Source organism: Prinia subflava, chromosome 1 (genome assembly GCF_021018805.1).
Source record: "Prinia subflava isolate CZ2003 ecotype Zambia chromosome 1, Cam_Psub_1.2, whole genome shotgun sequence".
Taxonomy (NCBI): Eukaryota; Metazoa; Chordata; class Aves; order Passeriformes; family Cisticolidae; genus Prinia; species Prinia subflava.
In genome coordinates, this window is record NC_086247.1 from 48,478,538 (window position 1) to 48,497,265 (window position 18,728).

Consider the following 18,728-nt stretch of genomic DNA (forward strand, 5'->3'; position numbering starts at 1 on the left):
TGGTCCAGGTGTTACCTGTTCATTAATGGCATGTCCCAGCTGCAGGTTGGCAGCCACTTCTTACCATGTGCATACTTTTGTAAGCTGAAGTTTCTTGAGTGTTCCTGCAGTCCTCTAAAGTACAAGGAAACAGATTAAGCTGCACATTCACTTAACAGTTCTGCCTACACTTAGCAAGTAAAGTTCCTTTTGCTGGAAACCACTTTATGTAACACTGCAGATAAGGTGGATCCTGCAGGACATTTTAGCAAGTGTAGCCAGAGAGGATGTGAAATAAAGTTGGCCTCAGCTTTACTAGTGGGAATTAGCAGTCACAGTGGTTATCCAGGACAGGAATACCTGGCCAAGAGAAGAATTCAGAATGGAAATCATTTACTTCATAAATTACAGAGGAGATAGCATACATAGATACATAGCATACATAAGCAGTCTCTCTAGCTCTGGAAGAGCTCCTAGATTTTAGTATAAGCATTAGTTACAACTTCACTGTTTCCCTTTATCAGCACAATTTACTATGGATAGCACTTGAAGTGAAGCTTGTGCCTTGAAGACCAAGAAGGTTTATGTTGCTCAAAAGATCAGAAAGATGTGAAAAGGATTTCAACAGCACACTATTGTGAGTAAAAGTAAAAATACATTTTAAAATTTGTAGGTATGAGACTTCTAAGAGCTTTCATGCGAAAATATGAATATTTGAAGAATTTTAATATATAAAGCTAGCAGGAGGTGCTCAAGGAATTTTGATTTGCAAAATATGAACATTGTTCATACTGCAAAGATGACTACTGTGACTGCAGGCCATATTCAGAGCAGTATTTTAGATAAAATATGGGACATTGCTTGATACTTTCAGAAGATGCCTCGTATCATTTCTCCACTTCCCAAGGGCCATTCAACAACTTGGAGATAGCAATGAAATTTCTTACCGCTTTGGTCAAATATTAACTTCTACATTCCACCTACTTAGATGAGTTTTGTAACCCATACTATTTCTGATGTGTTATGGTATGTTGCAAAATTTGCCTTACTGCAGTACTACAAAGAATATTAGTTATCTGATTATGGTAGATGAAGAGTCAGCAGAGAAAGAGCTGCTGAATTTTTGAGACAAACATTCATCTGATCAGCCATCAAAATCAAATCTTCTAATGAGCCTAACTTGGTGAGTTTGTCACCATAGTGACTGGCACCTGTGAAGTGTCTGAATATGGAATGCAGCCCAGGTTTCAAGTGCCTTTATTAAAACCACAAACGGTTCACATTCACCTGCTTGAAGTTTAACCCACCCTTCCAACTTCCCTCTGCAGCCCACAGGAAGGTGAGCTTGTGGGGTAACAACACAAATACATGCTGTGACCACCATGTTATTTAGGGGAAAAAAAGGGCAATCGCCACAGTCAGTTGTTACCAGAATTTTTTTTTATATATAACTAACCTGTTTTCAAGCATTTCACGTACTTGGATATCAAACATTATCAAGTGCTGGATTAATTGACAGAGGCCCCCAAATTCATACTGGAGATGATTGCCACACTAAGACATCCAAACCCTTTTGGTGCATGACATGAAACAACAAAAATTAAAGCAGTGCATGCAAGCTTATGCTCAGAAATGACAATCGTTACAGCTGAGGAAACTAATCAGACTGCCCTGAAGGATAGGGAGAGAAAGATTTTCTCATTGTTGCTGCATTTTGCAGAGCCTTTCTCTGGAAATTTCCGGCCATCAGCAGTACAGACAAGCTTTCATTCACACTTTCCAGCCTGCAGCTGTCAATTTGGAGATAACTCAAGGCCTTGGCTTGTAGAAGATGTTTAAATATCACTCTGTTGTGGCGGTTAAGGGAGAGAATGGAAAGTTATGACCTGGAGACTCCCAAATTAACACATTATAAGAGCTGCTGGCAACTCATACAAAAGAATTTGTGGTGTCTCTCCTGTGTATGTCTCTGTAAATCCAAATTATTTAAATTTAAATGAGAGATCACATGAGAATTTGGATGGACTTCAAGGATACTGTCAGTATTAAAAATCAGCTTATACTTGTAATGCCAAGAACACCTGACACAATGAACTGAGGTACCACTGAATAAAAATCAATGTGTGCCAGAGGGCATAGTGGGTTGAGTTTGGAAATTACTGCCATTTAACAGGATGTTGAATCTCATAAGTGAAAGTGAAGTGAAAATGCCAAGTGAAAACGGCTGCTCCATTCCAGGACATGGATTTAATGTGCACAAAGGCACGCCGACTTTGTAGTGAGCCTATTCTGTAATGTTCACACAAACTGATTGGGCAGCTCTGCCACATAATTGCCTCACATGTGCCCTCAAAATCTTTTCAGCGCTTAGGCTCCTTTGGGAGCCAACTCACACCCTCTGATCACCTAACTGTGTCCACATGCAGGAACTAGGGGCACTCTGGGGACAGGATTCAGCATGCACAGCTTTGGGATGTGCTTGCCTATGTGAATGAGCAGCTACTCCCATTTTGAGGCAGCTAAAGTGAAAATAGCAGTGATTCTGCTGTAGGAAATCATTCTTCCTCCTGGATACCAGTCCAGCCAGATGAGAGATGGCCTTGTAGCTGATACACTTGGCTAAGAGTCAGGATTCAGTTTCTAGCTGTGCTACAGATTTCCTGTATGGAGCTTGACTAAGTTGTTAGTTCAGGCCTCATATTAATTTCCTATGTTTCTAGTACAGATAATTGTATTCCCCTTATTCACATGTGAATTCTGTGGATAAATACATTAAATGTTTATGTGGTTCTCAGATGCTATGGTGAAAAGAAGAGAAAGGTTATATAAAACATCTGGTAAAGCCAAAATTCAGGACTGGCCTTTAATTTGTGAAGCAAGGCTATACTAATGGGTAATTCAAACTTATCCTACTAAATAGTCATAATAAAACACCCCGCTCTGTAAATAAAGTGTTCTATCTACTGGTAGACAACAGCTGAGAGTGAGAAGTATAATTAAATGTTTATAGCAGGGCTTGGCATGAGAAACTGGCAACAGAGAAATTATGCTAATGTCATCACTGTTGTTTCCAGTTGCTGCAGAGAATTGAGAATTTGTTAATTCACATTGTTTGGCTCTGTAGATTTGGCGTCAGTACTTGGCAAAAAGATGGGTGCAATGAAAACCAATTAACTTTAATCTGGAGACTGGTATTCTAAAAAGTATTAGCCTGTCTGCTGACACCTCACCATTTATGACGTATCTGGGAGTTAGTTCTGGTCTTTGAACTTGTTAAAAATATTTAATGCAAAAGGTATTTAACTATTGCTGATGGTAGTGACTACTAATGCTAGCAATGAGTTTCCTTGGGGGAAAGGACAGGTTTCTTTCACCCTTTAAAAATAGCTGCAAATGTACCAGACAAATTCCTCCCAAGGCCAGACAGGGCACTGAGTGCACTGACAGACCTCAGCATGACCAGTCTCACCTGGGGCTCACGTTTCTGCCCATGGGCCTTGGTTTCTGCCTGGGTTGCATTGCAGGTGTACGTGCCTCCAGCTGTGCTACAGCTGTGGACATGTCTGGCCATGGAACAACACCCCATCCTGGCTGGACACACCCTGGGCCATGTCTGACCGTGGTTCTCTTCACTCCTGGCCTCTGCTCATCCCCAGTGCCCAGTGCTCGAGGCTGGGGCCACCTCGCTGCTCCCGAATGGAGGTGGGACAAGCCAGGCTGGGAGGGCTCTGCCCTGCTGCCCCCGTGGGGCTCCCCAACAGCTCCCAGTCCTTGGGAGCAGCAGGCCCCCATGGCATCCTTCCGGCCAGGGGTCTCAGGCTGCCTCAAGCCCCAGGCCAGCAGTGCAGAGCCAGGCCTGTAGCTGCACAAGACCTTACCCTACAAACCTGGCTCTGGGCTCTGACCCTCTGTCGTGGTTTAACCCCAGCCAGCACCCCAGCCCCAAGCAGCAGATCACTCTTCTCCCACCATCAGGACTCATGTGGAATTGGAAAGGGAAAAGCTGGAAAATTCACAGTTTGAGATATAGACAGTTTAAAGGAGAAAGCAAAAGCTGTGTACACAAATGAAGCAAAACAAGGAATTAATTCACTGCTTCCCATGGGCAGGCCATCAGGCATCTCCTGGAGAGCAGGGCCCCATCACACATAATGATTACTCGAAAAGACAATTGCCACCACTCCAAATATTCCCCTTCCTCCTTCTTCTCCCCACTTTATACACTGAGCACGGCACCCGTGGAATGTCCCTTTAGTTGGTTTGGGTCACCTGTCCCAGCTGTGTCTCCTCCCAGCCTCCCAGGCACTCCCAACTTCCTGGCCAGCATGGTAGTATGAAAAGCAGAAAAGACCTTGGCTTTAGCTAACCCTGCTCAGCATTAACAAATACATTTCTATTTTATCAACCCTGTGTTCAGCACAAATCTAAAACATATCCCTTTCCTAGCCACTGTGAAAAAATGAGCTCTACCCCAGCCAAAACCAGCACAAGCTCCCACAGCACTGGCCCTGCCCAAACGCTGAGTCTGGCCAAACCCCCCCAAGGGGGGCTTGATTTGTCAGGGGCCATCTGACAATCCCCACTTTGACCCCCACCCATTGGCCTGCCAGGGCTCTGAGGCTACACAGGGTCTGCCTGAGCCCTCCACCAGGCTCAAACAATCCCTGTCCCTTTCCCATTTCTGTGTCCCTGCCCTGGTTGTGTGTCCCCTGTAATGTCCCCTACACCCCACAGCAACCAAGGCCTCCTTCAGCAAATCCCATTGGAGCCCACATCTCTGTATGGTGAGAGGACACCTCCGTCTTGGGGACAGCTCCGGGCAGGGCACTGAGGGCAGGAGCAGCCCTGCTGGCCCTGCCCAACCTCACCAGGACCCCTCCCCCATCAACCCTGCCCACGGAGCCATCTCAGCTCAGGACATGGCCCCAGCCCCTCCTGTGCTCCCCCAGGAGTGAGCGCAGCCGTGCAGAGCCACGGCCCTCACGGATCCAGACCCTGAACCACAGGCTGTGCCCTGCTTGGCCTGGGCCTGACTCCATCACCACGGACAGGCTGGCAGTCCCCGGCCTGTCTGACCCTGGTCCCTGTCACTGGGACACACCTTGCCCTCACGGCTGTCTCAGCACCCTAACCTTGTCTGGTAGCCTTCTCAGTTCTGGCTGTCCCCTCACACCTGCCCTGCCAGCCATGCTCCAGCCTGCCTGCACCCCTGGCAGTGCCAGTGGTGCCACTGACAGGATGACTTGCAGCTTGCAAACAGCACAATTTCCTGGAATTTTGATATTTACTGAGTTAGGGCAGCACTGATAGAGTTGGTACAACTAGAGGAGCCTGGAACCTCTCCCCTCTAAACCCCCCTCCTTCATACAGCCACTGCAGGGTCATGTCTACACATGCACGAAACACTGGCTGAAGCACCAAACCCGCAGAGCAAAATGAAAATGGGAGCTGGATAATCATCCTTGGGCTACAGGGGATATCAGCCTCATCAGCCCTTCAGTGCTCTACAGACCACGTTGTCCAGCCTGCACTGTTCTGCACAGATGTTATCCATGTCTCATGGACCTGCAGTGAGCTCCACAGAGCAGCATGGACTTCATCTTTGTGTCTTGCTTCTCTACCCTTAATATGGGCAGTCACATCACAGGATGCACTCTTTCATATTTCTCACTGATGCAGGAATATGAAATTTTAGCAATTACTTTCATAATAATAGTGAAAAATCAGATATTTCCAGGTTGTTCACAGAAATTGCATGTGGAAAGAACGAACCAAGGAGATTAGGGGCCGACAGGCAACCTTGGTAGGGAACAGCTGAAATACACACCAAGTAATTTCAGCTTTAGTGTTTAATTTCACGTAAAGGAATTTTGGCCCCTGCTCCAAAGGTTATGCAGTAGATTCATTAAACAAACAGTAATTAGGAAAAAGCTCAAAGCATTTATACATATACTCACATGTTCTCTGGTTGCTGCACCAATTTCTAGCACTGTTAAGGCCTGCAAGGAAATAACAAACATTCAGGACTTGCTTCTGGTTTTCTGAATTCCCAGTGGAGTTACTCAGTAGCACAAAGGATGGAGTAACAGCACACTCTTTTCTATGTGTTTTATAGAAAATGTAACACACGTTATAAATCTTTTTATTGATTTTTTTTCTGCTTTCTCTTGTCCACAAGCAATGTAAAGAGTTATGTAACAGGGTGTGTGGAGCAGTAAAGAAATGCACATACAGTACATCTGGGGTTTTAACAGTGCTGCTAAGTATAGCATGTTGGCAACACAAATTCTGAACCAAACTTCCTATTTCACTGGAAGCCACACATTAAAAAGAGTCCATTCCTGTTTCATACTAAATGTTGGCTGCCTTCCTTATGCAAGCATTGCAGTCCTTTTACATATTTTTTTTAAGAAAGAAACTATTTATTTAAACCTAAGGGAATACAGGTGCAGAATATGTATCAAGATCCTAAATATTAAATATATTTAATAGTATTCTGAATCGTAGTTCAGATTGAATATGTGAAGGAACAGTATCAACATTACATCAATGACTGGAGTCACTGTAGTATTACTGAAATAAAATACTAAACCTCCAAGCTTTGGAACAGTTGCATGTTCCATCTGGATATGCATATCCTCATCTGGAAAAGTTGGCTGCTTAATACATGAGGGTTTAAACTCAGCTGGTTCAGTGACCCACTCTATTGCTTCCTCTATTTCCCAGTTTTTGCTTTGCATTCAGCATCTGGGATAAGAAAAATAAGAATTAAATATAGTGAAGGTTTCTAGAGAGTTATTTTTCCTGTCAGGCTGCAGAATTTTTATGAAGTGGTAGAAATTCAGGAAACAGAAAGCAAATGAAAGTTGGAATTGCTGTTCTGTCCATGTTGTACTTTGGCTGTACTTATGCAGAGTTGCAATGACTATGTCAATATCCAGACTAGGTTCAAACTAAGCAGATCAGGACCTGTAGGAAGTAGAGCAGTCTTCTGTGGGAATGAGTATATCTTTGGCAGTGCATATTTAAGTAAAGCACCCTAAAACAGGGACATGGCTGCCTGAAATTTTCAGCAGAAAAGCTTCTTGACAAAAAAAATGTGCAGTAGTTTAAATAAGATGGGTTTTCGAAGCAGCATTTCTCTCCCACACAGGAGAGAATTTTTCTTTCTATAAAAAATGAATCATCTGAAAATTACATCATAATTCCTCTGCAGGCTCTTCAGGTCCTTGCCATCCTATATTGACAGAATTCCTGGTTCAGCATTCCATGATTTATGGCATCCCATGAAAGCTTTGTGCTGCACTGAAGCACCCAGAATAGGTCAGCAGCTGTGGTGTGTCAGTGAACATATGGGACAAAGAATCTGACCCATAGCAGTCAACAGAGTAATGTTTCAAAATAAAAATGAGTGACTTCCATGTACTTTTTCATTTTCTCTCGAATATATTATTTTTAATAACTTCTTTTCCAGCTTATTTTTGGCCAAATATCCCTTAAAAATTATTAACAGGCTTTACTCTGGAAGTCTCCCTGGATATAAAAGTCAGTTTAATTCTTCTAAAGGACAATCCTGGTAGTGGGGTTCCCCTGCAGACTCGAATTTCTGGCACAGAAATACAGGATAAAATTCTTAGTAATACATGTACTTCGGTCATATCCAATACTGCTGTTCATTGAAATATATTAACATTTGTTGATATCATTATTTAGGATTTGAAGAAGGAAAAAACCAATATTTGTCAATAAATGCATATAAGAGATATTTCATCTAGTTGTTTTAAACAGAAAATAATGTAGTAGCAAAAAGTGATATTCACAGTTATTTTGTCTGGCCAATCATTTCTATAGATCTTTATCTGTACATATCGTTTCTATAGATCTTTATCTGTGCATATCATCCTGTAGATAAGCACCCACTTTTACTTTGAACTTATATGCATACTTGGAATATGAAATAGATCACTTCTGAATGATTAATGGAGCCATAAACTGGAATCCATAAACTAGATTTTACAATTTTAGCATCACTGTCTTACAGAAAGATCTTCCTTGTTACTTTTGCTCCCTTGTGAGTAAGCTTCATCCTACTCTGAAAATAAAACAGCGATGGCGTTTCATAAGTCAACGGAAACACGTTGATCTTCACTTGTGATCAGCCCTCAGCTTTCCCACACCGTTCCTGTTTTCCTGCAATGCAGCATTATGCAGTAGTGGAAGGGGGGAGTGTCTGGGAGAGATACAGAAGTAAAATCATCACTGCCCATAGCACGGACCTGCAAGAGTTGGGCAAGGCCCAGTTTGTCCTTTCAAAGCATAAAACACAGAAATGTAACACTCAGGTCAAGCATTTACTGTACATTATCCAGCCTTCTCTCAAGGCCTGTGTGTGCAACTGCAAGCAAAGTTAGATCAATTAATTATACATCTCCAAATAACTCCACCACACTGCATCTAGAATAATATTAATTTACATGTAACTAGAATAAGCTTTTTATTTCTTCCTCATAAGTAGCTAGAGGAAACCATCAGCAAATGAGATCAGGTATATATCAGTAACATACAGCTGAACCAAACTCCTCAGCCCAGCTAACTATAAGAAATAATAAATTTTTCTAATCCAGGTATGAACATCCCATAACTTGGCAACAGTATTTTTAGGTATACCAAGGTGTCTTTTCCGAAAGAAAAACACCAGCTGTATTAATTTGATGTGACACCAATAAAGAGACAGAAAGTCAACACATGCAGCTGCCTCTGGCAACAGGGATGCTGTTTATGAAGGAAGCCAAGGGCCCTCTGCTACTGACAGTTCCAGAGTTTCTCTCAAGGATACTCTTTGTAGATAGGCAACCAGAATTTCTAGATTAAACCAGCATTTATCAAATTTTGAGGTACGTGTTGACTCTGAAGAAGACATCCCCATTTCTCATCTACAAAGTTACCAAACATTAAGGGTACTGTGCTTCTCAACATATCTACCCAAGCACAGATTTTATGTACTTTCATTAACACTCCTAATGATCATACTTTTGGTTAATTCATAACACTCCCCTGAGAGTCCCTACTTGCATAAGCCCCTTGCATAAACCAACAAGAGCTGTACCCATGCAAACTCACTGTTACACACAATCTACCAACAAAGAAATTTCCATTTCTGTGTTAGTTCCATGGATATATCTTCATTCATAAACAGTATACCTAACTGGGAAAATCACTGAAATGGTATTAAGCCCACTTTTTTACCTCCTCAAATGGACCTGCAATGATACATTTTCAATCAGTCCAGCAAAACTTCTAAGTGTTTAGGAGCAAGCAGTGAGAATTGGTCGTCATCTGTTAGCATTTCTCACTTCACATACTATTTAAAATCTTATGGCTATAAAATTGAACCTTCAAACCTGTTTTAGCTGCTGGTCTGAGTAGCCCAGCCAGGAACAGGATCCTGAATAAGCCAGATATCTGTACTCTAACATTTTCTGTTCTGAAGCAGATAAGAATAATTACAAGTCAGGCTGTGTTTTAGTCAACAGTGTATTATTTTGCTAAATAATGCATCAAATAACATTATTTGGGAAAACTGAAGAATTGGAGATGTTTTTACTTCTTTATTTTTCCAAAAACCTGGAATTTTGATCAAATAGATCAATTTGGCCAAACAAGCCCTTCCCTTTTCTCCCTAACTATTTTATTGCAAGAGAAGTGCAAAACAGTTGGAAGAAGTAGAGATCAGCACAAGCTCCTTGCTAACCCAATGCAAAGAGTTCAAAACATTACCAGTGTGGCAGAAGCCTGATGTTTGGCATGGCACTCCTGGGACAAACAAGAAGATGCCAGCAAATAACAGTGTTCACCTCCCACAGTCCCTTTCCCACTCTCTAGGAGATGCAAAGTAACTGTTTTCATCAGGTACAGATGTATTTAAGCTCAAACCTTCCTTTTTTCCCAGGCAGACCATTTTGGAGTATTTCTGTAGGGGAACAAGAACGAATATCAAATTACACTGAACTGGATCAAATCCTCCTCACACTCCAGATTTCATCATTACCATTGTTCCTCCAGCCTGGCAGTCTCACAGGCTGATGGTGTGCTCCTGACAGAGTTATTCCCATCAAAACTGATGAGACAAGTCCAGGATTAGGAAAATGGAGGGTACCAAAACTCCAGCTTCGAAAGTAAGGTGAAAGAAAAAACTTACCACGAGCTTTCTCTTCTGGTAGCACACCAGTAATATATCTGTATTCCATGCAGAATAACAAATGCTTGGCAGCCTGCTTCAAGCATGACATATAAACTAAAAAAACCCATAGCATAATAAAACAGTATGATGAAAAAACATTAAGTAATGCTAGTCAGTTGAGGAATGGTTGTCAATCTTTTCCCCATTTTTATGAAGAAAGCAGAGAGTTGGAACAGCAGATATTCTAAACTTTCTCACCCCCCTCCTTCATCAGCTTGTGTTGCACTGCCAGATGTGTGTTTGCCTAATTTCATGGCTGTGAGTAGTTGATAATAAGCCATTTTCAACTTCTTTTTAAACTCTATCCAAGCAGGGGTAAAAGATTAAACAGGAAAGCCAAGTCACATTATTTTAGCTGTCAAATTAACAGAGAAGCACCCCTATTCTCATCACAAAAGGAAAGACCAAGTTATTTTAGAACAGGATATTTTAGATCTTAATACTGAAGGGAATTCCCCCCCAAATGACTGACCACTTCATCGAACAGATCAACTCATGAAGGCCGAGCATTTATCAGCAGACAAGGGTAGCACAGGCAATTAAATTACCAAGTTTGTAGTTTTCAATAAGGAGTTCTTTTTGTGAAAAAGCTGCCAGCCATTTAAAAAACTAAAACAAACTCCCAATTGTCCAGACTTAACGAAAAGCAGCTTCTTGTCCAAACCCTAAAAAAAGACCTACAGATTAAGGCACCCTCTTTAGGTACACAGCTTCCTATAGCTGTAGACATCAGTCCCAGTGCCAGCTGTGACACGAGAGAGGGCAAAGACAAGCTGTAGAGCTTCCCCCAGAGAGGGGCTAGTTTGCATCTCTGCTTGAGAGCAGACACTGGAAGAGGGTATATTGGGAGGGAAGGACTTCCCTGGGCAGAAAGGAACACTCCTTGACACAGCTTCTGTCTGAAACGAGCTGTAAGACCATTCTAGTTTGGACACCAGCTAAAGCATGTACTCTTCTAATAGGGCACAGTTCCTTCAGTCTCTCTGATCATATCAACCTGTAACTTTCACATAAACTAGAAAACAAAATAAATTAAATAACTGGAACCACAGTGATGCTGTAACACACAGATGCTTTTTTCTTTATGATGAAATGTCACAAAATGTGAGTAACATTTACATTTGGCACGCAAAATTGATTCCTGACACCAAAGCAAAGTGGTTCTCAACACTGAGCAAGAACATTTGACACTTTCTCCAGAAAATCATTAAGGATTGAACATCCTTTTTAACCTGGTTTCATTGTGGAAGCAGTATTGGTAGAGTGATTATTAAAAAAGGTGTGAGAGAGATAATGACTGTGGGTTTGTGGGAATCTGTAGCACATGAGGACGTGAAAGCTTTGCCTGCTAAATTTCTTTCATTTATTACAGATTACCACAAATACCACAAAAACTGCCTTTAGAAAACAAAGCTATGGTTAATAAAATGAATATGAATGGGTATATATCAAGTTATTACAAATTAGTATCTGCCATCAATAATATATATTTTCATACAACAGCATAGTATCAATTAATGAGTCAGTATTGTGGTACAACCAATGACAGCAGCAGCCAGGTAGTTATATACTATTTTAAATGACTGTTTATCGTGAATGCTGCAATTTTATCAATGACATAACAGCAGATATTTTTACAATTACTTATAATAATATTTATGCTATTGCTATGAAGTGAAATAGCCAGATTTCAAAAGCTGCAAAACCATCTCAAAAGGTGGGAACAACCTGGGGGACCAACCCTTCCTGAAAGAAAAGAGGACAGACCTAGACAGTAAGAGTCACATTTCCAAAGTGATCCATATCAGAGACCCTTTTTTTTTAGCCAAGTGTCTCTGGCTAAAAAAGCTTCTTTTTTCTTTTTTTCAGACTGTTTTCCACCTTCACATGACAAATTGTTGTTATAGGCTCCTTGTTTGGTGCTTATCAGTGATATCTGTATGTTTCTGGTTTTTCTAGGTACCTCAGCTGCACTTCAAAGAGGCCAGCTGCCCTTTTCAAGGATGTTTTTCTGTAGTTCACAGAGCTGGTCCACAGGCTTGCAGTTCCAGGCAGCCCTTTCTATGCCTTTTTTTTTTTTTTTTGAGCAGACATTATCTTTTGTTCAGTAATTTTCCTTTCTAATCAGGCTGTTTTTATGGCTCCTCACATCAGTGCCTAAAACAGCTATTATTAATAAACAGTAACATATTAGGTATGCAAGATTTGGCTCCCAGAACCACAGCATATTCAGTAGGGAAGCAGCTAAAAGGTGAAAATCTCAGGTTAAAATGTGAGATTGAGAAAGGTGAAATCAAGAGAAGGGTATATGAAGAAGTAAGACTTGGCAAAAATATTTTCTTTCAGAAATGCCAGAGTTCCACAAAATTTCTCTGTAACGTTCTGACCAATTCCACCACTAAGCCCTGTGCAGTGGCTACACTTTTCCATCCTGCAAAAATTAAGCGCGGACAGAGTCTCCAAGAACTCAGCATTGACTGTACTTTATTTGATATTTTAAAGCAAATCATATGTATAGAGCAGAGAATCTCTCTGAGTTAATGAGAATTCTTCCACTGAAGTCCCATGGGGGTCACCTTTCCCTCTTGTTTGGCCCACAGAGCTTTCAGGACAGCAGCTATAGCCAAGTGGACAGTTCCCTTCTCTGGTCCAACCTACTGAGCAAAAAAATGTAGATCCCTCAGTGTCATCCACAGTGGTTTGATACTCACCAATGTCTCAGTTTCTGTCAAATGATATTTTGTTCCCCATGGTTTAGAAGACTGCACTGTTGATAACACAGCAAGGGGAAAAGTCACTGATACTGGGGGGAAAAATCAGAAGAACAATTCATATTGATTAAAAATTTCAAAAAAAGAGAAGGTGCAGAAATGTGCAACTTGCATCAAATACCCCTCTGGAATTCTGCTGGTCACTTTCACACTGGCTTGCCTGAGAACCACGTGTGTTCCCAGTTTCTAAGAATGCAAATGGAACTGTTTTGTGAAAATTCACAACTTACATGTTTGTTACTATCCTTTTCACTACAGCACCCTAAAACAGATCTTACAGCAGAGCTGCCTGTTGCTGGTAAGCTCTCTGGAGAAGCCTTCAAAGTTGTTGACAATTTCTCCCATGTCTCTGTTGACCACACGAATAAAGAAAGCCTTGACAGCAAATATGACTGTCAAGCATAGCCGAATTTACTGCCTCATTACATCCAAATGCCTATAACAGAAGGACTGTGGGCCCTTTCCTCCGCTGGTACTTTGAGAATTAACCTTTTCAGACAGTCTGTGAATTTGCAATACCAGCATGGAACCATTCACTTTGCGCCCAGACCTGGGTGGCCACTGTCAGTTTAGTTGAGTGGCCATGTTTCCTCTCATACTTCCCATTTCCAGATGCTTACCCCTTGCTCAAGATAATTAACAGTCACAAAGGGCTTTCAATATGAAAGTTATTCTGTATCACCTCCCACTCCACAGAGGAAGAAAACAGCCACTCTGGACTGGCAGTCCAAAACATTGTTAAGGGGACAGAGGCCATCAGATCCCATTATCTTGAGAGGAAAACAGCATTTCTCCAAATTAGACAGCATTTACATACCATCTCTTTCCAGCCGCTGCTGCTTCTCCCTGAGTTGTTTTGGTACTTGCAGCCACGTTCAAGTTCTCATTTCTTCATAAGGCATTCTGTTTCTGGCAGTGAGGTTATGGCAATTGTGCTCCAGCTGTTCCAAGCCCCCAAGACTCAGGGCTGCACCAGAACTGTTTTCTCCAGTCCCACATACCACTATTCAATGCCAACATTTATTCCAAGCAAAGGTTTTTGCCAGAGTAAACCACGTATCAGTCTTCTTCAGCAAACTGCAGAGTGTCAGAGAAAGGACAGAGCATAAGCCTTGTGCCAACCATAATTTTCTTCAGCAGCATGGAATAAAGTCTTGAGAGTTAGGAGACAGTGATTCCAGTTCTGTGAGTTCTCCCCTGCTTAGGGTATTTGCTTGAGACACTAGTAACCAATGTCTGAAAGTTGTGAGCTGTTTTGTGAGAACTCCTTTGCATGATTCTGGCTAGGACGTTTTTCCTTGCCTGTGTCTCAGTTCCTCTGCTGTTCCCACCTGCATTGTGGGAACAACGTCCCTTCCCACTTTACTTGGAGGTGATGAATCATGTACTACAGTGCCTGAGGGCATTTTTGTATCTAGGCAGGTTGTACTACGCACATTTCACCCATGGAGACAAGGGAGGGTTTTCAGAATCTTGTAACAAACCAGGTAATACACAGACTCCGATCTTAGGCATAAAAAGATAATGGTATGTTCCTGAAGAAGCTTAAAATAACTGAGTACGTACTTGCCAGATTCTAAGTGAATAAAAAAAACAACCCAAATGAGACATTTCTGTGAGAAAAAATTGCAAAGGTAGGTCGAAGGAGGAAAAGGCATGATATCATCAAGTCAGAGGTTTTGTGGGTGTTCAGCTGAGTGCTTAGAGGGTTTTGACATATTCACAGTGTCAGTGAAACAGACTGGAATGGCACAGAAGGAAGTGCTCATTCTACGGTCTAGAAAGGCACTGCTGCAAATCAGTGATGTCTGGAACCTACACCGAGGTACAAGAAGGGAGCAATGAGAACCATATGGGAACTCATCAATGTGCTCACTGGGCAGTGCTTGTGGAACAGTCACAGAGGCTGTGTCCTGTCCAAACTGCCTAACAAAAGCCTCCTGCCCCCCGGCCGTGTGTCTGAGATGTGGCAGCTCAGTGACCTGGGAAGGCAGATGCCTTTGACAGTCACTGCTGCTCTCAGAGGCCAAGGTCCAGCACTCACCTGCATGTGGGCTGTCTGAAAGGTGGCTAGCTGCATCAGGCTAGACATCCATGCACCGTGATGTCTGTATGATATAAATGGTACACTGCCTTTGTGGCAGCCAAATTGCCGTGCAGGGCCCACAGGTTTCATACAAGTTTGGGATTTTTTTTTTTTTTTTTTAATTTTTTTTTTTTTTGAGTAGCTTAGGTGTCCATTGTGAGCAATAATGAGAAATTACTCAGCTTTTCTTCTCCAAGTTCAAGACCACGGGTCAAGGTTGGTGGGTGATGCTAAAAGTCGTCCATCTGAAAGGAAATGTTGAATTGACCAAATGCTGCTTGATCATGGTCTTCAACTTGACCCTGGGTGAGTCAAAACACCCCTTCTCCCCTTGATAAAGGGTAATGACAGAGATAATGACACTCATCTCATTTGTTTGAGAGTGTGTGAGAAATGCTATGTATTGGGCAATAAGGGTTGTTGGGCAAGATGGTAAATGCCTTAGAAGCCCCTGGGAGAAATGCTGCCAAATGAAATCAATAGATTTCTGTTTATTGCCTGGCACAGCAGTATCTGTCTTGGAACAAAGAACAAATGAAGCCCAGGCTGTTTCATCAATAGATCAAGAGAATTTCCACAAGATAGGCTGACCTGTCATAGTGGATGCCTCTCTCCGGAATGCTTTGTCATCCCCAGGTTGCAAAAAGAGTAATTCCTTCCTACTTTACTGATCAATTGAAAAGAGGGTCACATTTATTGCTAAATATACACACACTTGCTCTTCAGAACACTTAGTAGGAGTCTGAAAAGGCTGGGGCCATTCTAATGACAGTGGCGCCAGAGCTCATATTTAGCCTACTTGTAATCTGCTCATTATAACCTTTAACTCACTGAAGCAATTGATTGAACTTCAGTTCCATGTGGAAAAAAAATCCTCTCCTTTCAAACAGCAGTTCTTTGATAAAGTTGTCAAGAAAATGAAAGAAACAGATTTTGATGCAGTCACTTTAACAAGTAACACTAGACTAAAATGTAAATATGGAAAATGTTTCTATTGTACTTCTAGTCTTTTAGCACAATGGAAATAATATATGTTTATGGTGATCATAAGCCACTTTGAAAGACAGTCATCCCAGAAGTGAAGAGGGTAATATAGGACAAAATCAAAACTCCAGTGAAAGGGATATAGATCTGACCTTGCTCATATAAAGCTAAATTATTTGCCAGGCATCCTCCATGTAAAAAAAAGAAAACACCAGCCTGTGAATTCTCATGTGTCCATGCTATCACTGCACAGCCACGATGGAGAAATAAAAGCTGATTTGTTGTCAACACTCCAGCTAGACCTGAGAAGAGAGGAAAATTCATGGAGGCATGTAAGGAACCTAGAGTCATCTAGTCACCAGCTTTCACTCTTAGGAGTGTGAACCAACACTCTTGCCTTTTCCTGGGAACTCTCCAGAAGGACAGAAACATTGACTTGGCTTCCTTGGCAGGACTGAACAGGGACTTCAATTTAGCATGGTCATTCCCTGTTCCACGGCACACCATGAGCATCTCTCTGAGTAGCATTTTCTACACTTGCTGGAGAGAAAAGTCCTCACTGTTCTCATGATGAAGCACTCAAATGATTAGATGTTGTCTTCATGCATGGTACTTTTATCACAGGAGTCATACTGAACTGAGATTTATCATATTTTGGTTTTTTCTGAAAGAACAGAAATGCTTCCTTAACCTTCCTTACTCAGCAAATACATCCCTGACACTGCCAAACACTGAAGCCAAGAGAAGGATCAGGAGCCATTTAGCCCCTGGATGCTGCCCCAAACGTGAATAAATGGAGGGAGAGAGGGGGGAGTATTGAATGAATGATGAATCCAGCAGCTGGCACCTGTGGAGGTGCAGGAAAAGTGACTTGTTAGCATGCCTGGGATGGATTTTCAGCGGCAAAGGTAAAATGCACAGATCTATCCATTTCCCAGTACGTACTTACCAGCAGCCTTAGCTAAAGCCTCAATGACCTACCAGCAGGGCACAAAGGAAGTGCTCCTACTGGCACTTTTTGATTAAAGAAAGGAATGCTTTCACAGCAGTCAGCTTTCCAGTTGGTACATGACTAATTAATCAAGACTGCTTGTATTCAGGTTTCCCTTTTAGATTTCCAGTCTGTTTCTCAGACCCTGCTGAGTTTAACTAGGTATCTGTCCTGTCTTCTTTAGGAACAAAACAAAAACAACACAATAGCCAACATATTTCTCCTTGCCGACAGTAAAATAAATATGGATGGACAGTGTTCTGTAAAAATAGACAGTGCTATAAATACTTTGATACTCCAACAACAGTGGTTGTTACAATTTGACAAAAACTGCCTTTAAAGAGAATGTTAAAAAATATAATCAATGTGCTACCTATAAAAAGCACATTTGAATGAAGAACTAACAAGGAAAATAAGCTCATAGAGAAGGACCAGAGAAGAACATGGGTCCCATGGGTAATGTCTGAACTCTGTGAAGTTCCTAGGCACACCATAGCCATACATGGAAAGGAGGGAAACCTGACACAAAATCCTACATCCACATACATTCACTTGGAAAGAAATACTAAGCTACCTCCCAGAGGCTGATATGCTGTCTATTTGGGATCCAGGGGCCAGTAACTCTCTGGTCAGGCTCTCAGTAACTTAAAAAAAAAAAAAAAAAAAAAAAAAAAAAGTGTTTCTGAGAGCTGGTCAGGGTTCATTCTTAGAAATTTCTGAGAGCCAAGCAATGCTTGGGACTCCCCAATATGCTAACATGAAGCAGGTCTGCTAGAAACCAGTCAGGATGAGCTGCCCAGAACCACCAGAGAGAACAGAAGCAGAACTTGGCATTAGCCTTGCTCCATTTCCACTGTGCACAAGGGAACAGATGCTCCTAAGTTCCCCTGCATTTCTACCTCCATTTCAAAATATGACAGAGTCAAGAACATATGACATCTGCCATGCCACTCCCCTCAGCCTGCTTCCCTCTCCCCAGTGAAGTGTGGTACATCAGGTGCTTGCCTCCATCCTTCTATCTCACTCTCCCCCTTTTCCTCCCCCATGCTAAGGGAGAAGGAAGCAGGGAAGCTCTTGCTGTTTCTGTAGCTAACACTGTCTCAGTGTCACAAGGGAAAAGTGCCAAGAAAATAATCTGGTCCTTGAGGAAATGTTAAAGTCTGCAGCTGAGGGTGAAGTTCTGCAGTGGGTTCTGCTTCCAACTCTCAACAACCTCCTAAGTTTGTCACAGCTGACACCCAGCTAGCCGGGATTCTTGATCAGAACCCAGGTTTTACACTCAAGGCTGTTACATCAAAAATAGATACAACCACCTCATTTCCGTCTCCTGACACTTCCCACCCTATCCTGGAAAGGTGTCTGGCAGAGATGTGTATCTGGGGGGATGCTCCCAGCCCCACACTGACAGGCACTCTCCTGCAGTGCCTGGAAGGTCAAAGGCAGTTTTGTGCTGTACCACAATGAGGCTGAAGTGGGAGGAAGAAGCGTGTCTGTGAAGGCACGTACACTTTCAGACATTTGCAGAGGCCAAGTACCTACTGCACAAGACAATAGTTACTGGGTGAATCACAATTCTGGACTTAGCCAGTTTTCCCCCCAGACATGCTTCTGGTGCCCAGATCAGTTGCTCCAATCTAGCCCTAAATTCCTTATGCCAGCTGTGAGGATTTGAGTCTC

The 18,728-nt window shown here is 42.2% G+C and overlaps 1 protein-coding gene across 1 annotated transcript; it reads right to left on the reverse strand.

The window, feature by feature from the left end:
- Window positions 1-320: 320 nt before the first annotated feature.
- Window positions 321-10,226, reverse strand: ENOSF1 (enolase superfamily member 1). Its single transcript, XM_063399361.1, has 8 exons — window positions 10,178-10,226; window positions 9,913-9,949; window positions 9,381-9,465; window positions 8,019-8,071; window positions 6,525-6,711; window positions 1,724-1,843; window positions 1,436-1,515; window positions 321-339 (listed from the first exon to the last, which is right to left on the reverse strand). Exons 1-8 carry the CDS (start codon window positions 10,224-10,226, stop codon window positions 321-323), a joined length of 630 nt encoding a protein of 209 aa, XP_063255431.1.
- Window positions 10,227-18,728: the final 8,502 nt, after the last annotated feature.